Raw genomic sequence first — 25,731 nt, 5'->3', positions numbered from 1 at the left:
AAGCAGGCTATGAACATTTTTCTCCCACATGGCAGCTTGTACGTCTGAACTGTCTACCTTCCGAAGAGCCTCCAAGCAATTTAGCCACTGTGTAACCAAGGGTCCCCTAGAAGGACCAGCACTGACTAAATGCTAATTAGCGGGTAGCTTGGGGCAAGACACCAATTCTAAATCTGTAAGGCCGAGAAAAACGGGATGGTCTATGTAAGTATACAGCAGCTACAACGGCAACAGCTAACAGCTAACAATCGATCCCTAGTTACCAAGCCCTTTGTTAAGCATTCCTAATAGATTCTTCTAATTTAATCCGCACACCTTCTAAGGTGGGTACTATTCGGGTTCGGCCTTCTAGCTGGTAAGCGGCGGCCAGCAAGGCCCACCCACAATTGTGATCTTCAGAAGGTGCTCTGCGTTTGGTGTGGTACTCTGGGGGAAGTCAGGGTTGGGACAGAATGGCTTCAGTAGGAGTCCGGCCCATGCAGGAGGGGTCGGTACCTTAGAAGTCACTAGGCTGCATCTAGGCAGGTAAGCAACGCTTCACTTAATTATTTGGGAACGAACATTCTCACGGAACTCGTATTTTCATCGATCCCGCGCTTTTCGTCCGATGTTAAGACCCGCCCGAGGCGCGGCGTCCCCAGCATGCACTGCGGCGCTAAGGCACCGCCCCCAAGCCCTAGTTCACCTTCTCAGAGACTCTCTTTTGCGGAAGCGCGGGCGCATCCAAATCGCGCCACTTTGTTCTCACGAGATCTTCTTTACGTCACTATTCCCCGCCATCTTGGCCTCGGACTGAGTGATAAATTCCCCACCGTACTGGAGCGCGGTCTTTTTTGCGACGCGCCTTGCTGGGAGAGTGCTAGTGACTCTGTGTTCCCGGCGCTGCCCTACGATCGGCGGTTTCTGCGCGGTGCGGAGCGAGGGTAGGCCTCGCGTTATTTTTATGCCCAGCTCCAAGATGGATGACAGCGGGGTCGGGGGAGGCCGCTCAGGGGGAGCACGTGGCGCGCTGTTCGCCAGCTCCCGGGGCTGCTGGGATGGTGGCGGAGTCTCGAGGCCTCCCGTCGCCATCAGTCAGGGAGACCGGCGGAGGCGGGGCCGCGGCCGCCGCTGAGAGGCGGCCCGGCGGCGGCGGCGGCCCATCCTCTTCTTTCCTCGCACAGCCAGGCGGCCCCTGCTCGAGACCCGCGTCGCCATGGCCGCGGTTCCCGAGTTGCTGCAGCAGCAAGAGGAGGACCGCAGCGAGGTGAGGCTCTTCCCGCGCCCAGGCTCTGGACGGCTGGCCCTCCAATCGCCCCACACCTTTATTTTTTCCCGCATTGTTTCCCTCGACCCACCGCTCAGACGCACCCCGCGGGCTCCCGTGTCTGCGCGAGGCTTGCACCGGAGGGACCGCGGCGGAGGGAAGTGGGGTAGTAGACATTCCCGCCTCCGCTCTTTGCCAGGGGCCCAGCGGTACAAGGCTGCGGAGACCTGGGGACATGTTTTATTAAATGTTTAAGTCTTCGCATGGCTTGAAATCGTGAAAGCTTCTTAACATTGAAGAAACGGCAAGTTTGATTTTACTTCCAAACTGACTTATTGGGGAAACTTTCTGCCCCCAGCACGGGGCAACTGCATCAAGTCAAAAGCGAAGCACGCTCTTTAGAACTTTGTAAACAGTGCGGTGCACTTGATGAAGTTCCCTAATGTTGACTTGGTGCTCAAATACTTGTCACACGTTTTGGGGGTTGGTTTATCCCTTTACCAAGCCCACGCCGATTCATAGCGACCCCTCTATAGGACCAGGGTAGACTTGCCCCGTAGGGCACCCAAAGCTGCCTCACTTACCTGCGGAGCGGCCGCTGGCTACGGCTACCTGGGCGTGCACTGCCCGTCGTTAAGCTCCGCGCCGAGCGCTTTAACCGCGGAGCCACCGGGCATTCGGAAATTGTTCCCATGTGCTAGAAATCTTGGCCTCTGACAGCCATTAAGATTGAAGACGATGCCCTCTTTGATTAACCCCTTAAGTCTCAAGGGTCTTTTCGCAAAAATACGAGGTCGATGAAGAGCCTCAGTGTAAAAGCTTCCGCCAGAAAAACGGGGGAAATGTAAAGGGTTAAGTAAAGTAAATCTGGAATAGTTTTTAAAAACGAAGTCGTTTTGGAAGAGCGTATTTGAGTGGTGAGACACATCTTCGGACTACACAGTTCAATAACAACATACACTATTGAAATGTTCTTTTGTTCTTGGGGTGGGGGTGTCTTTTGGGGTTTGTTTTTTTCCTTTGAAAGTTTGTTTCCCTCCTGAATATAACTAACCGAATGTAGAAACCTGATACTACGTCCTTTCTAGAAGATTCAAGACTTATTCTCCCTGTGGCGCTGTGGGTTAATGCGCCAGACTGCAAAGCCGCTTGAACTGCAAGGTCGGCCGTTCAAGCTCACCAGCTACTCCTTGGAAAACCCTGTACAGGGTCGCTAAACAACAATAGGAATTTCGATGTCGGTTCCAACTCCGTTTAGGGTTTCAGAGGAGCGGCAAATGTGTTTGAGCTGCCAATCTTGCGGTGATTCCAAGTCCTGAGTCGATCCTCCAGCGCTCACCAGGAGTCCTTGGTCCAGAATCTTTAGAAAGCCTCTTAAAATGGATTTGATTGCCTCGGCCTGCCTCTTTAGTTGGTTGCAACTGATGATCACAAGCTTGTTTTTAAAATAAAGACTCATCACCGTTCTGTTCCTCAGCAAAGTCTGGGGAGGGTTATGAAGGCTGTTTCTTGTATCCTTGGTAAAGAGGGTTATTTGGAATTAATATCTACACTAACACCATTAGTATGAAAATAATCCCTTCCCTCCAATACTGATTGAGAGTAATTAGAAGCCTTTGGCAGGGGAGAAGATTGTATAGAAACTCGACCTCAGGAATTACCCTTGCCTTCAATCATCTTTAACGTTTCAGGAGACTTGTTTCTGGTAGTCTAGTAAACTTGGTTACTGGAAATCTTCCTTGTGTGATTGTGAATTGAAAAGTTGATGTACTTTGCGTGTTTTTTGGTTAGATGTCTTTTCATTCCCAGTCATTAATGTTTATGAACATTAGATAAAATTTTTTTCTTTTTAATGCAGCTGCCTCCAACTAGAATGAAAGTGTCCTGTAGTTTAGGGAAAAGCCTAAAATAAACTTGTACCTACATTGCAAGTCCAAATTTGCCCTTTTTTTTCCTGCTGTACTGAATAGGTTGGTTTTGATTTTTTGTGTGTGTGCTTTTTAAAAACAGGAAGTATGATTTCAAAGCTGCCCAAGCCTTCTTTCTGGGTCATTAACTTGCACACAGTGTCTTAAGTTCCTTATTTGTGCTTTTCACATTTTTTGACTGTTGGAAAAAATGGTTAAGAAGGGGCTGTACTAAACTCAGGTATAAATTCTCATTTGGTAAAGCCAAGTAAGTGATTAACATCACTTTAGTTTAAGTCAGAATTGATCAACCTGAACACTATTCATGTCTTGATTTACTGTCCTTTGCATTGTAGACTAAACCCCACTAGGTTACAGTAACCCCCAGTGGTGACAGTAGCTGTTAGATATATTTGGGGGAGGGGGAAGTAAAAGTAACACTGTCCCTGGGTAAGAACCATTCACTTCTAAGATGGTATGATATGGTAGGGTTGGATTATATTACAGAGGCTGATGAAATACAAAATTTAAGATTATTGACTAGCTTTGGTAGAATCAGCTTCCCCCTAATATTGAGGAACCTTATTAAAATGGTTTTCTTCAGATTCTTATACAGTGCTAACAAAGGCTGCTGTATATTGGCTTTGTTTGAACACTGGAAGCTTGAGGTTCTGGTGTGACAACTCACTGACAAAAATTGTAGGCTAAGGTTGAAACTCCATGAGAAAAATATGATTCAGAGTTTTGTAAATTCTGCTTTTCTTAAATATAAATAGAAACATTTCTCTGAGCTTCCAAAAAAAAGTGATTTTTTTTTTTTGATTGTCCATTGAGTTACTCTGAAAGGAGACGTGGGCATGGGATTTGTCAAGGTGCTTTGCAGCTTAAATACTTGGAGTTTGACAGGGTATGAAACTGGACTTTTATAAATGGGTTCCTTGGCTTGATTCACCTGCCACATCACCTCTTACAGATTTGGCTTGGTTCACGTTTTTGATGCACTGCTATGTGTTCTGGAGATAAAAGTAATTTTTAAAGATACTAACTTAATGTTACTGGCTGATGAGTTAGCTGTAGTTTGCCTGATCTGTTACTGAGGGCACACCCTAAGCCTTACATAAGTGCTGTCCAAAGTTCCTTCTAACTGTGACCCCATATAGGGTTTCTGAGGTGCAACTGGTGAATTTGAACTGCCAACCTGTGGTTTGTAGTCCAGCTGCACACCATGGTAAATGGTTAGGAAGGAGTGCAGGTAATGGGTGTCTTCAACCTTCAACCTGGCAGCTTTGATCGTTCAAGAAGTGCAGTATAAAGCTGTGATGGGTGATGAAATGAGGTATTGTTTACATCAGAATAATCTGGAGATTGTTAAACCTCAGGCTCAAAGCTAAAGAAATTCAATTATGAAGTACAGGCAGTCCATGATTAAAGGGATAGGAGACTGCGTTTTTGTACCAGGGAATTTTGGAGAAGGGAGCCTTGTTAGGATTGAGTGAAGGGCCTTAGCTCTGAATGAAGAAAATGGTTAGTGTTACTTGTTGCAATTGTTTCCTCTACAGCACTGGCATGTTGATTCACAATTTAATAGAATTTCTGGACTAGGAGATGCTTTCAGATTGCATAATTAACCCTTGTGCTTAATTTCTAGTAATTAGGTGTATTTCTTATGAAGAAATGAGAATAATTCAACTTTGAGTAGGTGCCATGTTGGAGCATGGCTTGTATACTGGCTTGTGGCCTTGTGAAATGATGATTCAGTTTATCCATTCGCTGAGTGCGCTACGCTGACCTTCTTCCAGGTCTCGGTTCCTGTTCTAGGAACTCTGACTATGTAGTCTCCAAATGCCTTGCAGTCTTGCTGTGTTCTACAGCTGACAGCTTGTGTTTTGGTAGACTATCGGTAAGAATGGCTGGTGTCAGCAGAGATGGGTCCCTCTGGTTCCTGTCTCACTAAGATGAGTGGTGGAAATCTGATCACTTGCCATAGCCTCTTCTAGGTTTTTTTTTTTTTAACTTAAAACTAAGTAACTCCCTTGGCAGTTTATCTGTGTTAGCTCACAGAGGTCAGAAGTCCTTAGTTTGTTGTCTTGGAGGACTAACCTAAGGTAGAGGATGAGAAGAATCATGTGGAGTGAGGGGGAGGACGAGCCAAGACCTGTGACATGTTTTTCATGCACCAATACCACAGCGAAAAGCGGGCATAGAATATAGTTTATAAATGTAATACAGGTAAGATACGTCAGAATATCAATGCTTTACGTTTTCACCTCTTAGTGGACTAAGAGATGTGGGAGGAATGGTATTAGAATTATTGCAGGGGACTTCTTTCCCATGAGTTGAAATGGTATCAAAATAGTTGTATGTATCATGTGAGTCCAATATTTCCAGAAATTTATGCACATCTAGAGTGTGGCAGAACAATTTTGGATTTATTTTCTCACCAATAACTTTGTCCCAGTAAGTGTTGGACATGCAGAGGCAAAGTATGAAACCTTTCCAGCCGTATAAACCCCAGCTTGCTTACTGTGATTGGTGAAAATTTTGCCTAGGGGCTGGCTTCTTGCCTGTGCTTCGGCTCCACAGTTCATTAATAGGTGATTACTTGTCACTAACTAGGACGACCCTCACCTTGGAAGTGGTCTTATTTCCGTATACTGTGGCATGAGGGATGACAAGATAAGATCCTTAGATGGGAGAGGAACAATTAAAAAAGATAGCATGTGCTGCTGGCTTATTTCATTTCTTTGAGAATGGGACCTAGAATGCCATTTGAATACAAAACTTAGACAAACCCATTGTCAAGTCAGTTCCAATCCATAGAGACCCAATACAGGAACATCCTCATCTCTGTCCCCTGGAGTGGCTATTGGGTTTGAACCACCAACCTTGTGGTTAGCAGCCCAACACACAAGTCATCTTTTTCAAGTGCCATCCAGTTGGTTCTGACTCATAGCCACCCTGTCTAGGGTTTGTGAGGAGTGACTGGTAGGTTTGAAACCCTGACCTTGCCAGCCAGATGGGAATGCAGAGGTTAGCACATTTGACATACCGCACACAAAACCTGTTAGATTAATGGTTACTCAATTAAGCCTCACCTTTGGTTTTCTTTTGACTGCATCTTGTCATTTTGGCAATATGACACTAGTCTAAACTGGACATTGCAGGCTAGTTGTCAAGCGTTTCTTTAATAAGTTGATAACCCACCCATCCACTGAAATATATTGGGTTTCATTTCTAAAATAGCACCAGTTTAATGTATGTTAATACTTCTGTACAAAGCTTTTCTACTACTGGTAGGTTCAGGATTTTAGGATCATGTCTGAACAGGAAGCACTAAAGTGAGTACATTAAGTGTAGTAGCAGCCTTTGTTTCTTTGGTGTGTAGGGAAGCATGTAGGGAAATGAATGTGCCACACACAGGCCTTCCAGTTTAGTTCTAGGAACTCTGGCTATATGTTAATAGTGGTGAATGATTTGGAAAAGGATAGGGAAAATGATTGTACATCTTGAAGATTGTAAATGTCTGAATTGTATGTGTAGTAATTGCTGAGTTGGGTATAATTCTTTGTGTGTTTTCACCAGAGTAAAAACTAATGTGCTGTTCCCCACTGATTTAAACCCCCATTCTAGTCATTTCAGCATCTTGTCCAAGCCCAATTCAGTGTTGGCTGTCAGAACTAAGCAATATTCTGGATGTTTTAAGATTCAGGGATGGAGGGTAGGTGTATATGGAGGGTCATGTAGGATAAGCACTGGACTGCTAACTTCAAGGTTAGTAGTTCAAATCCACCAGCTGCTCCTTCGAAATTCTTACAGGATCGCTATGACACTTAACCAACCACTCCTTATATTAATAACTACTGAAGGTTTGGTCTCTTGGGTGTGGATTTTGTTGGCTCAGCCTAAAGAATGCTGAGATTTTTACTCATATTTGTTGCTTCCGGAGTTAGCATACAAGTGCTGACTTTAGCTGTAAGCATGTCACAACTTTTTACTTTTGCTCTTTTTCTTTATCATCTGTTACCTTGTGTATACTTCCATGATGTTCATTCAGTTTATAAATGGAGACTTTTGAGTTGATGGTTGGTCTGGGTGCTCAAGGAAATTTGCTGATAACTTTTTTTTTTTTTTTTTACTTCCCAGACAATTTGCTTAAGTCACAAATAAATGCAACTGCTCAGGTGGTGGGATTTTTGACTGACTCCCTTTCTGGGGTACAAAGTGGTTGTTTTGAAGAAGCTTGGGTGCCTGGTGTCCCTATATAATTCAGGCATCCTTTAGCAGTTTCATCTATTCCTTTGTGTCCTCATCATACTCTTAAACCAAAAATGATTTCCATGCTGCTAGGAAAGACTTTAGTAATTGACAGCATGGTTGAGAATTTGGGCATCTTGGCAAAACCAGAAGATAATCGTTCAATGGAATGCAAAACAGTTGGTTTCAACTCATCAGCTGCTCCTTTGGAGAAAGATGTAGCAGTCTGTTTCCAGAAAGATTTACATCCTTGGAAAACACTCTGGGATAGTTCTGCTCTGTCCTGTAGGGTACCTATGAGTCAGAATTGACTCAATGGCAGTATCATCCTATGTGTAGGCTCTCCGGTCTCTGGGTTTGCTTGGCTTGTGGTGAGTTACAGTGGAATTCTTTGTCAGCACATTAAGAAATTCTGAATTTCTTTAAATGGCACTTCTGGAAGTGGTAACCGAGTTCTGGGACACATCTGAGATCAGACCCGCTGGCCTGCCCCAGCTCTACCAATGCCTGTTAACCTTCAGTTGGCCCCTGTTAATCCCTGTGCTTATCTGCCTGGCCTTGCCAGATACAAACATGAGATATGTATGAGGTGTGGTCCATATCCCTCTGCCAGTCACATGTCAGTATATATTTTTGAAGTTCCTTTGAATGCTGTATTTGCCTAGAGGAAGGAAGCTTTTATCAGAAATATGCTAGAGGTACTAGTCTACAGTTAGGATAAAATGGATCGTCCTGACCTTGAAGCTTTATCTTTGTTTGTAAATTATCTCATAAGTGGACATGTGAAAATTAAGCCAAACCAGCACATATTTCATAGGAGTCATCAAGAATTGACATGGAAGGAAAAAGTACTTAGGTTGCAATTTTATGGGCTATTGTTAAGTTTATTGTGATTTTATTAATAGCTGCAATCAAGTTATTTGTAATTTGGTGGAAACTTGGTGTGAGAACTGTAAACTTCTCTCTTAGAAGAAAGCCAGGCACTTTTAGTGAACATGTTTAGTCTTTTTATAACCTGATTGAATTAATTTTCCTAATTTCATATTAAGCGCTGTCGAGTCTGTTCCAACTGATAGCGACCCTGTATAGCGTTTTTGAACCACTCACACCACATTGCAGTACAGCATATAACCCACAGCACACCAGGACTCAGTCATGATTTGTAGTCTCACATTTCAGGGGGCTAGAAGTTTGAATTCAGGACACTGACTTTAAAGGAAAGCTCTCTTTAACTCTAGGGAAAGATCTTTGTCTCTTTTAGCATCTGTAACCCACCAGGGTTCCTCAGTTCCTTGACAATCCTCACATGGCATTAGTGTCTGTTTTATAAGTCAGAAATGAGCTTAACAGAAAAACCCTTTATCCAAAGACAGTCACATCTACAGGTTGTAGTTGTTAGGTGCAGATGGTTTAGACTCACAGCGACCCTGTATAGGGTTTCTGAGGCTTTAAATCTTTGCTCTTGTAGTTCGCAGTCTAGTGTCATGTGGAGCTGCATATACAGGTAGAGAGGTTAGAATTCCAACACATTTGGGAGTTGTTAAGTGCTGTAGAAGCTGTTGTGACCCTGTTTAGGGTTTCTGAGGAGCAGATGGTGAGCATGAACCACCGACCTTGCAGTTCAAACATTTGCAGTCTGGTGCATTAACCCCACAGTGCTATATCAGGACTCCATTTAAGAGGAATGGGGGCCTGAAATACTTGCTTGTATGTGTCCTCATACTATGTTTGTCTCAGGGTTTTAAATTAACCACCAGTTGGTCTTCATTAGGAGCTGCTGCTGCTTCTGACTCAGTTCCAACTCGGCGACCCTGTACAGATTCTGAGGCTGTAAATCTTAATAGGAACAGAAAGCTTCATCTTTCTTTTGAAGAACCGCTGGTGGATTTGAACTGCTGGCCTTGTGGTTAACAGTTCAACCCATAACCCATTACCTTATCAGGACTGCTTACCAGCTGACACTTGAGCAACAATTCACTTATTCAAACTGTCAAAATGGGACTGGGTATTTTCCCCCCTGCATTTCCAACCCACAAATTAATTAATTTTGCATTATGACAGTTATTCACTTTCCCCTGGTGTGTTAACCACATTGGGATCCAGCTAACTAAGGCCTTTGCTAGTTTGTTTACTTAAAGATTTTTCAAGGATTCCTGAATAAGTAGCTTATTGAACGGCATTTTCCTTAGCTCTCCATCCAAACTTCAGCCACATGACAGTTTCTGTGTCCTTCCCTGGCCTAAGTTTTTCTATATGTGGTCTGGCTAATTAATGCCTCTTGACTGGTCTTTGTACATTAGCATTTGTGTAATAAGTTTGGGGTTTTGTTTCAGCTAGCTGTCCTAGTTCCTCAAGCATCTGGATAAATGTTTCTTATGTAGTCATCAAGTAGCGTACATGATGTTGGAACCATAAAGTGGCTTAGTGCAGAGTATAGAAGTACTTTGAACTCACCCATCGTTTGAAGAGCATATATCCCCACTGTTTGAAGCATATTCAGAGGCATCTCTCAAATCTGTGACCTAATTCTAAAGATCTCTGTTAAGAGCCAGGAAGTTGGCTACCTGGATACAGTTTCTGAGAAGAGGCTGCAGGTGGGTTTGAACCACTGACCTTGCAGTTAGTAGTCCAGTGCTTATTCTATACACCACACTAGATTTCTTTTTTTATTGTTGTTGTAATCTCCCATTTTTGGAAGGATAGTTTTTAGGGCTAAACTGAAGTTTAGACTAAACTTTTTAAAAATTTGTTTTTCAGCTGAGATCTGTTTCTGTGGACCTGAATGTTGATCCCTCGCTTCAGATTGACATACCTGATGCACTCAGTGAGAGAGATAAGGTTAAATTTACTGTGCATACAAAGGTAAGTGGCAGATTGACCTTGTTAATGAAAATGATGCTGGACTGCAGCTTATTTATTCACAGTGGGTGTGAGAATAGCCTCCCTTAACTGAAATAGTTGCTTTGTGTTTCTGTTTAGCTCTGCTGTTAAAGTGAGAAAATGGGCACTCTACTCATGTTGCTTACAGTTAAAGTGCCGTCAAGTCGGTTTTGAATCAGAGTGACCCTGTATAGGGTTTCTGAGCTGATAAGCTTGAACTGCTGACCTTGCAGTCTAGTGCATTAACCTGCAGTGCCACACCAGGACTTGATAAAGAACCTCTACTCTGCTCATGAGGAAGCACACCTAGTGCATTGCTATAGTAGGAGCCACCTACTGCACAGCATGGTGCTAGAATTAGGGTTGTGGCTTAACTTCTTGGAACTTTCTTAACTGGTAGAGTCATATCTTTCATTTGGATGGATGTTGTATAGCTTCAAGAAGATAGACTTGGGAAGAGTAGTCCTTATGAACAAATTTCCTTACAGCTTGGATTTAAACTATTTTGTATTTGTGGAGAGCTGGTATTCTGCTGCTTGCTTCTTTACTGGGTCATACTGGCATGCTGTAATATGTATTTTCCCAAAGTACTTTTATCTAAAAGTAATGGTTTCTTCTTTACAGACCACATTGCCCACATTTCAGAGCCCAGAGTTTTCTGTTACGCGGCAACATGAAGATTTTGTATGGCTACATGACACTCTTATTGAAACACCAGATTATGCTGGACTTATTGTAAGTACGTTTTCAAATCTCAACTAATTTCTGGAGTTGGCTTTTTCTACTTGCTATTTCTTTTGCTTAAAGAGACCCACTTTTTTACAATAACTGGAGTATGCACAAGTATATGTAGAGCACTGTATTATAGTTTTGAGATGACGCATGCAGATTTAACCTTCTGTACAGTGTGTTAAGTACTGTTGGGTCAGTTCTGACTGGTATTGGTGTGGCATGGAGTCAGTTTTGACCCTATAGGGAATTTTCGAGGCTGTAAATCTTTAAGGGAGCAGAAAGCCTCAACTTTCTCTAGTGGAACCATTGGTAGTTTTGAATTGCTGACCTTGATGTTAGCAGTCCTACTCATAACCACTACACTACCAGACTTAATGGCAGCCTTGTATAGGGTTTCCGAGGGGCGACTGGTGGGTTTCAACCACCAACCCTGCAAGTTAGCAGTCCAGTGCTTATCCTGCAATGCTACACCAGGACTCCTGTACAGTAGCTGAGGGCATAAACACCAGTGGTTTAAATCTAGCGAGCTTTTGGGTTTGTTTTCCTCTAGAGTTGTCTTGAAGTACAATTACTTCTTGTGAACCTCATTAGTAGGTATGCAATAGATTCTCAAAGTTGTGTAGTCTATACTCAAGCAAGGGAAAGAGGCAGTTATCTCTTAGTCCTTGAATTCCAGTCCTGTGAGGTGTTCGGTTATGTCTAAGAAGTTGCAAAGTCGGTTTGGACTGCAAGGTTGGTGGTTCAGGCTCACCTAGGAAACCCTATTACAGGGTCACTGTGGGTTGGAACTACTCAACAGCACTTAAAGACAAAACACACAGATATAAAGGGGCTTCAAAAATTTAATGGAAAAATGGAAATGAACGATACTGGAAGTTTTCCACAAAGTTTTTGATGTTCCCTTGTATGTATTCATATACACCTATATTGCATACTATTTTTAAGTGCCATTGAGTTGGTTCCAACCCAGACTGAACCCTGTCTAGGGTTTCCAAGGACCAACTGGTGAGCTTAAACTGCTGACCTTGTGGTTCAAACCGACTTTGCATTCCAGTGTAAAAAATTTGTGGAAAAATATTATCTTTTTATTTATTGCATTATTTGTTGATGTCTTTGAAGTCCCCTAGCTCTGGTAGCGTAGTGGTTATGAATCGGCTGTGATTCACAAGGTCAGCAGTCCAAAACTCCCAGCTGTTCTGTGGGAGAAAGTTGAGGTTTTCTGCTCCTGATATATAGCCTTGGAAACCCTGTACAGGGTCTCTATGAGTCGGACTCGACTTGACGGCACATAACCACCACCACCAGTATGTATTTGCACAATTAGTTTCTGGTTGGTTATGCTATTTCAAAATTATGTATGCCACAGCAATAAACGAACTGCAAAGTATCTAGAGATAGTGAATCACCACTTCTCCATTCCTGGTAGTCTTTGAAATTTAATTAAATTGCAGGAACAGAGACAACTGATTTTTAAAGAAGACATGTAAGTGTGGCTTTTCTTGTCAGAGTGACTATAAAGATTCTGCCCAAATGATTTTTAACAACTGAATGAAATTAGTATTTAAAAAGCAAAATTCTTTTGGAAGTCTGGAGAATTGGCAGTGCTGACACGTCATTAGTTTTAGTTTTGATGATTCTAAGTTTAAGCTGACAGCTGTGCCCTTACCCAGTTGGCTGTGAGTAAACAGAATAAGTACTTGTGCTCAAAGAGAATGTCTCATTACAGGGGTGGGGGCAGAGCTTTTCAGTGACAGAATTAATTGGATTAATAGAAAAATAGCCTTGCTGGATATGTCACTACTGGGGCAGGAATGCTCATGGTTCTCTATCACTGCTTCAGATTCCACCTGCCCCTACCAAACCTGACTTTGATGGTCCTCGAGAGAAGATGCAGAAACTGGGAGAAGGTGAAGGATCGATGACCAAAGAAGAATTTGCCAAAATGAAGCAAGAACTGGAAGCGTGAGTGGATTTTGTTAGTACGCTGCATCTTTTGAAAAGTGGAGAATCGTAGTAATGTGTGTACAGAAATAGAAGAAACTGACAACCAGTTCTGTTTTAAATTTTTAAATTTGTTTACAATTTACATTTTGTTAAGGAAACCATTGACACTGGAAAGGCTGTTTTGCCTGTTGTAAGCCAAACTTGCTAGTGAATATTAGGCTACATACTGATGAAATAAATCTGTGTCTGTACGTTTTTCAGTTACTGATAAATGTACAAAGCTTTCTTCCCTATAAGGTTTGGTTATTGTGAGTGTGTTTGTGGTTTTAAGTCGGTCCCGTCTAATAGCAGCTCTGTATAGGGTTTGACCTGCCTACGTTGTGGTTCAAACTGACCTTGTGGTCCAGTGCATTATCCTACAGCACTGCACCAAGGGAAATTAAATTCCAGTAAGTGTTAACTGGACGCAATTCTGAAAACTGCATTGATGGTTTCCTAATTTGGAAGAGGAAGTCCACAGGAAGAAAATATTAATCTGGTTGTAACTTAGTGAAGTTTATTTATTTCAAACATACTTAGTCTTTGTCATATTTGGAGGTTTGCAGTAAAAGAACTGAAAAACTTATACCAGATGTTCTCTTACAAAAAGCCAAACTTGAACTCATAAGTTACCTATTAAAATACCACTTAAATATCTGTAAGATTAGAAAGGGAAAGTATGTCTAATCTTCCCTTGTTTTAAGTTTGCTATATATACCTTCCTTTGTTAAGCTTGTGGGTTCTGAAAGTTTGAAACCACCTTGTTTCAAAAGCATCACTCTTACCCATTATCAGTGTGTTAAATCCAGATTCCCATGTTAGCAACTCTGTGTAGTGCTCCTGTACCTCCAGGTACTGAATCATTCACACGCTTGAGTGCCCTTGTGACCAAGCTTGGGTAAAGAAAATTGTCTCTTTTTAGAACCATGCTGTAGTCGGTAAATAACAGCAGTGATTATGTATAGATGTGAAGTGCTGTTGAGTTGGTTCCGACCCATAGCAACCCTCTATAGGGTTTTCGAGGAGCAGCTGGTGAGCTTGAACCACCGTCTTGCAGTTCAAATGGGTTTGTAGTCCTGGTGCATTAGCCCACAGGGCCACACCAGGGTGTCTTAAACTTCATCCATCAAGTACATCATCCTTTTCTCCTTCTATTTGTTCATTTTGCAAATTCTAAAATGGCAACTGCTTTATTACTTAACTAGCTATAAAGTCACAGCAAAATGATGCTTTGTATCCCATTCCAGAGTTTGACTTTAGTTGTATGAGCAGGAGGATAGAATGAACCAAGATGAGTATTTGTCAGGGAGAGCTGAGTTATGTCAACTGAATGCCATCCATCTTTTTCAGTGAATACCTCGCAGTTTTTAAAAAGACTGTATCTTCCCATGAAGTATTTCTTCAGCGGCTTTCTTCTCACCCTGTTCTCAGTAAAGATCGCAACTTTCATGTTTTCCTGGAATATGATCAGGATGTAAGACAATTTTATTGTTTCTGGTTTTTAAACTATTTCAAAGTTCTTAATTTCTTATTAACACAATGGAAACCTTGTTAAATGTTTCCCTTACCCCCAGAAATCCATTGTTGTAAGGCTTTTTTTCTGTAACTGTTTAAAAGGAAATGTTGGTCTTTTTCCTTTTCCAGAGACCGGTCTCTGTTTAAGTTTCAGATAATTAAGAAACAAATTTGTTTTCTTCCTGGCTATTTTTTTTTTTTCAATTGAGACTTGAGTAATTTTATTCTTGTTTTGTACAATTTTTGCTAGTTAACCATATACGAGAAAAATAGTAAATCAGAAATTTTCTTATTATCTTCCAGCCCAATAGAACTGTCCAAGGATTTAAAAGCTACTCAAGATTTAGTGACTAGCTTTTCAGAACTTCTTTTACCATTAACGTTTTAGAATGAGATGACCTGTGTTCAGGTTTAACTTTTTATTAGGTGAAGCAATTTTGGTGGATAAAACCGTTATCATACTATTGCTTGGAATATTTTCAAGCTTTTTTTAAGTGTGAGCTTAGAAAAATAACATGCTGTATAAACTTACCCTTTTGGAATTCTTCCTACAGCTAAGTGTTAGGCGGAAAAATACTAAAGAGATGTTTGGTGGCTTTTTCAAAAGTGTGGTGAAAAGTGCTGACGAAGTTCTTTTTTCTGGAGTGAAGGTAAGTAATTTTTAGCTATTTTAGGAAATTCTTCACTTCATGTGAATAGATGTTTAATGATTTAAAAAACAATAAAAAAAAACCCCACTCAGGCATATATAATAATTTACACCTCCAAAGAACACATTCTACAAGTCTGCTCCTGGCCACCAGCTCTTAGTCCTTCTCTTCTTAGTCCATGAATCTAGAGTCCTCAGCCACTCTCCTCTCCATGCCCCCATCTCTGCCTCCATCTCTGGCGCCGCTGCTTCTCTGGGTAAGGTCTCGCATTCTGCTTGTGTGTTCCTCCTTTAATGGTCCCAGGGTCCTCTTTTTCTGGACTGTAAGATTAACCACCACCACCACCACCACCACCCCTTTTTTTTTTTTTTTTAAACAAAACTTCTACCTTTACAAGTGTGACAGTCGTGATTAGTCATGTTAACAGTTATTCACTATTGAATATTACAAATCTTATCCCCATCTCTTTTCACCAGACCCATATAGACAAGATGACAGCTATTTAGTGGGGACTGTTTCTTTCCCCCCATACTCTTAAACTAAACTCCATCTTGAAACCTTGTAAGCCAGTCACTTCATGCCTTTATTGCCCCCTCATTTTAGGTAGCCAATGTCTAAGTTGCCCATCCCTATCTACCCTGTGCACAGAGCAGATAGCATTGATACTTGATTTGAAGCCTCTTCCTCTCTGTTGGTATTTAGAGTAACTACCTCTCTGAGTATAGGTCAGGTTCATCATGAAGATGTATCTTCTGTCACTGTAGCTGTTCCAGTCTGCTTGTCCTTTCTAGTGGGAATGTCTCACCTCACAAGGTTGTGGATGGGACTCAGGATTCCACCTAACGTCCTATACTCTGTAAAGGCTTTCCGTGAGGTCTGTTCACTGGGCAAGTTGTAGAACCCCTTTTAGGTATTCCAATCAGTATAGGCTGAAGGCGGGCTTATAAGTTTTCTCTAATCATGTTTCCCAACATTTCTTTCTATCCCACTCAAGTGTCTATTTTACAATAGTAGGTAGGGGAAACTAATATTCATAAGGCAGTCAAGGATTTTAGTATTATTTACCCTCTTCAACCTATGCCTAGATCCCTATATCCCAGAGCCCTGTTGTTCCAAGGTTGAGAATGCATCTCGTCTCAGTTTCTTGTATTGTGCTCCTCAACATCCAAAGTAAACCCCCACCCCAACCCCATTGTGGTTACCTTATATTCCATTAGTTCTTCCCTCCATTTAAGACAGTCTGTTTTATCCAGTAATCTACCTAACCTTCCCACCACTGGGTCTCTGTTCCTCTGTGTTTACCTTTTTCACATTGTAATTGTTTTGATCATAGACTGACCTCCCAGATCCTCTGTTCTTATAATTTTATTCTGTTCTTGACTCTTCCATTTGTCAACTGAGTTCAGGTTGATGCTGCCATGTACGTCATTCTGTAGTTGTGTGTTCTTGTTGGTTTTCAGTCCACAGAACTTCCTTTATAGGATGTTTTTCATAGCAGGGTTGGCTTTGGCAAAATCCCTTAGCTTCTGCTTATCCTGGAATGTTTTTATTACACCATCATATTTGATTGACAGCTTTGCTGGGTAGAGGATTCTTGGGTGGCAGTTTTTTTCTTTCAGGGTTTTATATATGTCTCCCCATTGCCTTCTTGCCTGCATGGTTTCTGTTGAGAAATCTGAGCTTAATCTGATTTGCTTGCCTTTGTATATTTCTCTTTCCCTAGCTGCTTTAAAATTGTATTACCTTTACAGTTACTATCTGGTATATGGCTTTGCCACTTGAGGCTTGGGTAAGGAACCTCAAGGCTTGTGCTGAGTATAGTGGGTATTTAGGGATGCTTGAAAGCTTTTAAGTTACGACGCATACTTCAAGAATAAGGAGCTCTGGTAGTGTACTGGTTACGAATCTGGCTGTGAACTGCAAGGTCAGTAGTTCCAAAACTACCAGCTATTCCGTGGTAGAAAGATGAGGCTTTCTGCTCTCATAAAGATACACAGCCTCAGAAACCCTGTACAGTGTCGCTATGAGTTGGAACCACTTCATGGCACGTAAGAACAACAACTCCCAAGAATGGACCCTGGTGCAGTGCTGTAGGATAAGCACTGGATTGCTAACTGCAAGGTCAGTGGTTGGTTGAAGTCCGCCAGCGGCTCCTCAGAGTCCTTGTATAACAGGTTTGCTATGATTTGGAACCAACTCAGTGGCATTTAGCAACAACTCTAAGAATGTATTAGTACATTCTTGGCAAAGTATTAGGTGTAGAACATGTGGCATCCCTGGTTAGTGCCTAAAAGATGGTAATTGGGAGCCATCCAAATCCACATGTCCACTCAGATTTTCAGATTCATGGATACAAGATAAGGTAGCAGTGTTGTTCTAAGCTAAGTTATTTATGTAGCTGTAGAATTGCTGTGTCCTAGAGAGGGATGCCAGTCCCTGGGAATTGTTTTCTCTATTGATGTTGCCAACTAGAGTTCTCCTACCTCCCTGCTGGTCCTAATTCTGGGTTGTAAAAAGGTATCTTGTCAATTTGCATTTCCCTGATCTCTAGAGGTTAGTCTTATTCATAAGCTTAATTGTCATAAAGTTGCATAGCACAAAATGCTTCTTAAATTTCTTTATTCCTCCCTTTTAGGAGGTAGATGATTTTTTTGAGCAAGAGAAGAACTTTCTCATCAACTATTATAATAGGATCAAGGATTCATGTGCAAAATCTGACAGAATGACCAGATCCCATAAAAGTAAATACTATTCACATACTAATGCCTCACAGATTTGCCTATGTGTCTGACTGTGTTCAAGTAAAAAGGACTGTCATTGTTTCTCCAGATGTTGCAGATGACTATATCCACACTTCAGCTTGCTTACACAGTCTGGCTTTAGAAGAGCCCACAGCCATCAAAAAGTAAGTTTTTGTTGGAAAAGTATTGCCCTTGACACACCTTAGTTGCCTGCGCCTGAGTGGTATAAGTGAAAGAATAATGAGTAATAGAGGAGTGGGATCCCTGGTGTGCTAATTGAAGAGTTGGTGGTGTGAGTGCCCCAGCCATTACCAGTGAAAACCATAAGGGGCTGTGATAGTTTATCATAAGGATCCCTGAGTCAGAAGCAACTGAATGGCACACAACAAGAAAGAGTAAAGAATAACTGGCTTCAGTTGTACTGTAGAATATCAGCTTATCAGAGTACAGACATCAGTATCTGGCACTCTTGCGAGTCTTGGTTTCTGATTGAATATTTTAATATGGGAGATATTTTGGGAGTCATTTAAGTTTGCCTTGTGTCTTCCCTAGCAAATGGTGCTTAACGTTTAGCCTGGTCATAATCCCAGACTTTACTTGGACAGATTTTCTTATAGTGTTCATGTGGAAGAAAATATTAGAACTTTGAAGTTCTTAATAATACTCTGTTTCATCTTGCACTTTGTTTTTTACATTTCTGGTGTTAGATATGGTTGTGCTACTTTAGAACCTAACCACACTTAACATGTGCAGGTTTTGCATGGCAGAGTGCCTGAAGAGACACCAAAGGGGTCCTGATAGTGGGTTGAATTTCACAACCATTTTACCTGTTTGTTGGGACTGTTCGTTGCAGTGAAAGCACTATTAAGGTGGTGGTGGTTAGGATTCAACTGAGCCTTAACCTAGCTGTACCTTAGAATGTTCATGAAGAATCCTACTATGTAGAGTTAAGACCTTAAGTTTAGGTTATGTTCTGTATTTTCAGGTACCTTTTAAAGGTTGCTGAGCTATTTGAGAAACTTAGGGTAAGGATTTTTTTATTGGGTCTTCATAATAAATATATATTTTTTAATGTGTTGATTTCTGCTTTGACTGTGATTGTACTTTTTTGTCATAGAAAGTAGAGAACAGAGTCTCATCAGATGAAGACTTAAAGCTGACAGAGCTCCTCCGATACTACATGCTCAACATAGAGGCTGCTAAGGTAAAGTGAGGATTTGTTTAAATCATTAGAGCAATACAGGGCCATCTTGCCATGGCCCAGAGAGTGCTCTAATGGTGCCCTTTTGTGGTCAAAGGAAAGTTTACTTTTATAATCTGGAAGACAGGCACTTATCAGTTATAATAGGCTACTGGATATAGGACATAGGGAAAATATGCTTCAGAAGATTTTCTAAACCAACAAAAAAAATTGAGGGCTTGTGAATTTTTATTGAATTATAGATGTAGTATCTTTTGCAACCATGTGTGTCATAAGTGACTGAAATAATTTCTCCTCTCTGCTATATGGTTACAAAGAATCTTTATTTCAAGTTAGCTCCTTGGGATCGGTTCCTAAAAGCAGAATTCTGCAGGGGTGGGATTATGTGAATATCCCCTCCTCCCTTGTTTCCAATATGTATTTTAGTAGCATACTCCTTGACTCTCCCAGCAGTAAATGCTCATTATACTTAGATAATAATGGTTAATTTTCTGAAATTGCCTTCAACTATTAAAATAAGTGGAATCCTCATTGAGAATCCTATTGAGTTTAGTCTCCTGGTTCATAGAAAGGATTCAAAAACGCTCTCAGCTAGAGTTGTTTCAGCCAAATCTGGAGAATTGAAAAAAATTAATGGTTGAGTAGTTGGGTTAGGTTCTTGCTGTATGTGACTAACATTTCAGACAGAAAATTGATAAAGTAGTACTCAGGTTAGTTATTTAGTAGTTATTTTTTATTCCTGTTTTGGTCTCCAGAGATTTTTCAGGATAGAATAACTACCATGTTGTGCTGTTAATTTTCTTCTCAGGATCTCTTATACAGACGCACCAAAGCCCTCATTGACTATGAGAACTCAAACAAAGCTTTGGATAAGGCCCGGTTAAAAAGCAAAGATGTCAAGTTGGCAGAGGCATACCAGCAGGAATGTTGCCAGAAATTTGAACAGCTTTCCGAATCAGCAAAAGAAGGTAGGGGGATACTCTGTGTTTTATTTTGCTTTGCTATCAAGATTATGGAGGGGGGAAAAGCTTAAAAATACTGAAAGCACCATAGATCCTTTGTTGTTGTTAAGTGCTGTCAAATGGGTTCCAACCCATAGTGTCCCTGTATAGTTACCTAAAAGACAAAGCTTTGTCCTTTTTTTTATGTTTTATTGTGAATTATATGATAGTTTACATGGAAGAACTTTAGTTTTACATTCATTCCATCTTATATCATCTCACTGCCATAGTTGCAATCCCCTCCATGCATCATCAACCACCCAGAGGGTATATCCCAGAAACCCGCTCCCTACACTTCCCTCTCCTTCCCCCAGTTTTCGGCCCACAGTCCCCTTTCCCTCTCTGGGTCCAAGGTCCCCAGTGGCTTCATCACTCCACGTCATCATCTCTGTCTCTGTCATCATCTCTGTCTCTATCTCAGGCATCTCTGTTTCTCTGGGTAGGGTCCCGCTCTTGGCTCTTCTACGTTGATTTTCCTTTTTAAGTTTGTATTGTGACATTAATTTAGTGAAAGTTTATAGGGCAGATCATCAGTTTTACATTCAATAAATCATGTACTTTGTTTCATTACAATGATTATAATTCCCTCCATGTACCATCAGTTACAATATTTCTATTTATTTTAGTTTTTTTTTTTTTAAACACTCAGGCATATATAATAATTTAAAACACCAAAAGGCCTGTTCTGAAAGCCTTGCCTTCCTGGCCACCAGCTCTCAGTCCCTCTCTTTTCCATGAGTTTAAAGTCCTCAGCTGCTATATCGCCATCGCTGCCTCCATCTCTGGTGTCACTGCTTCTCTGGATAGGATCCTGCATTCCTCCTGTGCTCTTCTCCCTTGATGGTCCTAGGTCCCACTGTTTCTGCACTGTAAGATTAACTACTCCCCCAGTTTTGTTCTAAAACTTCTACCTTTACAATTGTGATAGTCACAATTAGTCATGATAACAATCTCTCACTATTGAATCATAAGGATTTTATCCAATCTCTTCACCAGATCCATTTAGACAAGATGAAAACTAATCAGTGGGGGGAGTCTCTTCCCTCACACACTCTTAAACTAACTCCCTCATGTAAGCCAATTACTTTGTGCCTTTATCACCCCCTCATTTTAGATTTGCCCATCCCCATGTACCCTGTGTACAGAGGGGATAGCATTGATACTTGATGTTGGGGTACTATCTGTAAGTTTGGGTTTCACCAGGTCCTGTGCCAATTTTAAGATCATTGTTATGTTTGAGCCTTATCCTTGCAGCTTCTGTTTTAATCACTCTCCCTGAGGGTCTTCCTCCTTTTCACTGGTTCTGCATGATGTACTCCAGGGGGTTTGTCTCTCCTAAGACATTTTTAAGACCATTCAAATAATCTATTCATCAGACTTTCTCCCTAGGTGTTTTAAGCTTTAGTGTATATAGATGATTTTTGCCTAAACTTATCTTTATGTGGTTGCAAAATGGTGAGTCCTTACCTCCCCAACACCACCAACATTCCAATCCCAAATTGGTAGAATTGTATTGCAAGCAAGTGTTGCCTGTTGTACCACATATCTTCATCATGGTGGTGGTGGTGGTGATTTGCTGTGGAGTTGATACCGACTCTACTCATGTTTATAGGGTCTCCAAGGCTGTATGTAAATCGTTATAGGAGCAGAAAACTTAATCTTTCTCCTGTGAAACTACTAGTAGTTTCAAACTGATGACCATGAGATTAGCAACCCAACTCAGAACCAGTATGCTGCTACAAGTGCTCCTTATCTTTGTCATGGATCTCTGTTTTTAAAAACATTTGGAATTAATCTTCTACAGTGCTGCCACAATTGTTTAGTGTCATTGAGTCAATCTGGACTCGCAGACAGCCTACTGAGGATTTGAGGACCAGCTAATGTGTTTGAATCACTGACCTTGTGGTTCAAACTGACCTTGAGAATCCAGTGTATTCCACAGCACCACACCAGGACTCCTTAATATCCTTTTTCTCAAGTTTACTTTACATGAAATTAATTGACCATTCCACCTGTCTAACATTACTGATCGCATTGATAATATTTCTACTTTTAACTTGTCTTTGTATTTAAATGCTCTTTTATAAGCAGCAAGAGTCTGCCTGCCTTTTTTTCTCCTTTTTTTTCTCTTCCTGAGCCTGACAATGTTTGGCATTTAAATCATTCTATTTGCATTTACCCTAAGGAGCTCTGGTAGCCTGGTGGTTAAAGCACTCAGCTGCTTACCTGAAAGGTTTGCAAGCTTAAATCTCCCAGCTGCTCTGTGGAAGAAAGATGTGACAGGCTGCTTCTCGGGATGATTTACAGCCTTCGAAACCCTGTGGGGCAATTCTCCTCTGCTGGATAGGGTCTCTTGAGTTGGAACAGGCAGGATGGCTGTGTTTTGGTTTTAGCTTTGGCATTTACCTTAATTAGTGAAATGGTTTTATCTAAATCCATAATTCCCACCAAGTTACTGGTGCTGATTCTAACTCATAGCAACTCCATGTGATGAGTAGAACTGTCGCCTATGCTTTTGTAAACTAGAATCTTCTCATGAGATTTCTAGGTCTTTTTCCCACAGAGCTGATGGATGGGTTTGAAGCACCACCACCCTCACCCTTGCAGTTAGCCAAGTGCTTAATCATTGTACCATTAGGGCTTCTTTCCAGCGACTTCTCTGAATTCTGAGTGGCTAGAAGAGGCAACTGGAATGAAGAGGTAGGCTAGGTGTAAAGATGACCTGCACTACATAGGTCACATATACAGCAATGCGGATTAGGCTTTCAGTAACAAGATAATGTCTAGTATGATGTTAAATTTGTACGTTATTGTTGTACATTGACAATGACCCATAGTGCTACACTAGGACTCCAAATTTTCACATAGACACAAGAAAAATTTCATGAAATTAGACATTGCTATGGCCACTGTTTTGTTTTTTCTTGATCAGTAGTGTTCTTTGCCATTAAATGCTTTGGTGTTGAAAAACATTTGACATTTAAAACAATCCATGAAATAAAAAGGTTACTGGTGCAAGTATGTCTGGCTCAGAGTGGCAATTGTTCTAATTTACTTGGTAAATCTGAGCGCATTCTGTCTTCCTATAGAATTGATGAATTTCAAACGGAAGCGAGTGGCAGCATTTAGGAAGAATTTGATTGAAATGTCTGAATTGGAAATAAAGCATGCCAGGGTAAGTTGTTTCTTTTAAGGTTCCACACCCCCCCCCCCCCCATTATTTCCCAATCTATGTTAATGCTGTCAAGCAGATGGGGGTTAATTTTCCAGTAATACTTAATGGAATCTTGGTGTTATGCTGTAGGTTTAATCATTGGATCACAAGGTTGGTTTGAACTACAAGGTCAGGGTCTCAAACCCTGCAGTCATTCCTTGGAAACCCTGTCCAGGTTTGCTTTGAGTCAGAATTGTCTCAGTGGCACTTAACAACAAGTACTTCATGGAGGCCATCTCTAGTTATGTGAATTACTTGTGAAGTTAACCCAACCCTAGGTGGTATAAGCAGTGGGTGTTCAATTACTCACCTAAAGGCTGGAGGTCTAAACATGGCTGTGGTACCAGAAAAAAAGGTAAGGCAATCTACTTATATAAAGACTATAGTCTAGAAAACCCTATCAAACCTAAAGGAGCTCTGGTAGTGTAGTGGTTATGAATCAGGCTGCGAACCACGAGGTCAGCAGTTCGAAACTACTAGCTGCTCCGTGGGAGAAAGATAAGGCGTTCTGCTCCCGTAAAGATCATCAGCCTCAGAAACCCTGTGCAGGGTCACTATGAGTCGGCCCCAACTCCACGGCACATAACAACCACCACAACATCAAGCTGTTGTAGATAGTGTATTTTTGCTACTACAAACCAAATCCCCACCACTGCCAACATTTTGAGGAAGTACTGCATTTACGTAGAGCAGACTATCCTGTCCCCAGTATCAAAGACCTTATGGGCTTGGCTCTGAACACATCCAACATTCCATTGCTCTTCAGTACATTGAATTTTCATAGAACATTTTTTTTTAGAAGAAATTGTTTTCTAGTTGTTTTAAAAAGAAAAAAAAAATCCTTACCACTGGACCAATAAACATTCTGATCAATGGAGAAAAGATTGAAATTGTCAAGGACTTCATTCTTTCTGGATCAATTATCAACACTCATGGAAACATCAGACAAGAAATCATATGACGTGTAAAGTGTTGAGAAGCAAAGATGTCAGCTTGAGGACCAAAGGTGTGTCCGTCCAATCCAAGCCATGGTATTTTCAGTAACTTCATATGCATGTGAAAGCTGGACAGTGAATAAGGAATATTGCAGAAGAATTGATGCATTTGAGTTATGGTGTTGGAGGAGAATATTGAAAGTGTCATGGGCTGCCAAAATAACCAACAGATCTTTGTTGGAAGAAGTACAATCAGAGTGCCCCGTGGAGGCCAGGGTGGCCACACTTCATCTCTCATACTTTGGACATAATGTCAGGAGGGTCAGAGATAAAGAGGAACACCCCCAGGGAGATGGATTGGCCAAGTGGGCTCAAGCATGGCAACAGTGGTGAGGTTGGCCCAGGACTGGGCAGTGTTGCGTTCTGTTATGTGTAGGCTCACTATTCTTCGATGGCACCTAACAAGAACACCAACAACAAGGTTTTTCAGAAGTTGCTATGGCAATGACTTTGTCTCATTTGACCCCATGTAGTCAGATTAGATTCTGTTCCATAGGGTTTTCAATGGTTAAGACCTTGTTGAGGCACTTCTGGTGAATGCAGATATTTTATTTTAATTAACATTTGAATACATTAATTACTTTGCACCCAAGGAATATGATACAACATGTTGTTAAGTGCCATTGAGTTCTGAGCAGCTGAGGAATTTGAAATTAGAGTGTCATCCTATAATGTTAGAGGTTTTAAAAGGTTTTCTAAATTGCTTCAGTTTGTTAACTTGGATATTTGTAGAATAGTCCACTAGCATTTGAGCTTTGATCTTTTCCCAAGACTCCCTATGGAGGTAGAAGAACTCTCCAACATGGATGGATGATTGTTCAGTAATGATTTTAAGGAAGGTGCCATTTTGTTTTGGCTGCCTTTTTCCATTTTCTTTCATGAAAAGTTTAGTGAATTGGTTTGAATTTGGTTCTTACAGGTATGTAGTATGTTTTAGACTCTGTTCTACCTTAATTATGCTTTTCTTTCAGAACAATGTCTCCCTTTTGCAAAGCTGCATCGACTTGTTCAAGAGCAATTGATCTGCTTTTATTCAGAATGAAGTAAACAAAGAATGTGAAAGCCAGCATCACTTGCACTTAAATCATTAGCCACGGCAAATTTAGTAGTTTTTTACTTTAGTTTAAAATGATGTGAATAAGTACTTTGATTTCTAAAAATCTTAACATTTAACCATGTTGGTTTAAACCTTTTTATTGCTTCTTACTTTGACATAACTAATCTTTACCTTATGCATTTAATACCTCAAGGTGTGCAGAATCTAAATACTGGATTCTCCTATAATTTGTCTTTAGTAATTTCGAAAAGGTATTGTATCATGTGCCTTCTAGTATAAGAATTGCCTGGCATGTGTTTGCCTTATTATGTCATGTGTCCACGTACCCACAAAGAGAATATTTTAGGGTAGGGAC

General features: G+C 41.0%; 1 protein-coding gene across 1 annotated transcript; it reads left to right on the top strand.

Annotated features, from left to right (window-relative positions):
• The first annotated feature begins 906 nt into the window (after nt 1-906).
• SNX5 (sorting nexin 5) lies at nt 907-25,492 on the top strand. The gene is made up of 13 exons (XM_006860632.1): nt 907-1,246; nt 10,165-10,269; nt 10,912-11,022; nt 12,860-12,981; nt 14,353-14,476; nt 15,072-15,167; nt 17,803-17,908; nt 17,997-18,072; nt 18,894-18,933; nt 19,026-19,112; nt 19,918-20,077; nt 23,200-23,285; nt 25,291-25,492. Exons 1-13 carry the CDS (start codon nt 1,196-1,198, stop codon nt 25,339-25,341), a joined length of 1,215 nt encoding a protein of 404 aa, XP_006860694.1. The 5' UTR covers nt 907-1,195; the 3' UTR covers nt 25,342-25,492.
• Nucleotides 25,493-25,731: the final 239 nt, after the last annotated feature.

Source organism: Chrysochloris asiatica, unplaced genomic scaffold, assembly GCF_000296735.1.
Source record: "Chrysochloris asiatica unplaced genomic scaffold, ChrAsi1.0 scaffold00039, whole genome shotgun sequence".
Taxonomy (NCBI): domain Eukaryota; kingdom Metazoa; phylum Chordata; class Mammalia; order Afrosoricida; family Chrysochloridae; genus Chrysochloris; species Chrysochloris asiatica.
Note: the sequence above shows the minus strand (reverse complement) of the source record. Positions and strands in the feature narration are given on the sequence as shown.

Bases quoted from the DNA above. Each gene is read 5' to 3' on its own strand.
- SNX5 (XM_006860632.1), top strand. From the start codon at position 1,196: ATGGCCGCGGTTCCCGAGTTGCTGCAGCAGCAAGAGGAGGACCGCAGC. The intron at 11,023-12,859 runs GTAAGTACGTTT...TCACTGCTTCAG, and splicing joins CAGATTATGCTGGACTTATT to ATTCCACCTGCCCCTACCAA. The intron at 20,078-23,199 runs GTAGGGGGATAC...GTCTTCCTATAG, and splicing joins TTCCGAATCAGCAAAAGAAG to AATTGATGAATTTCAAACGG.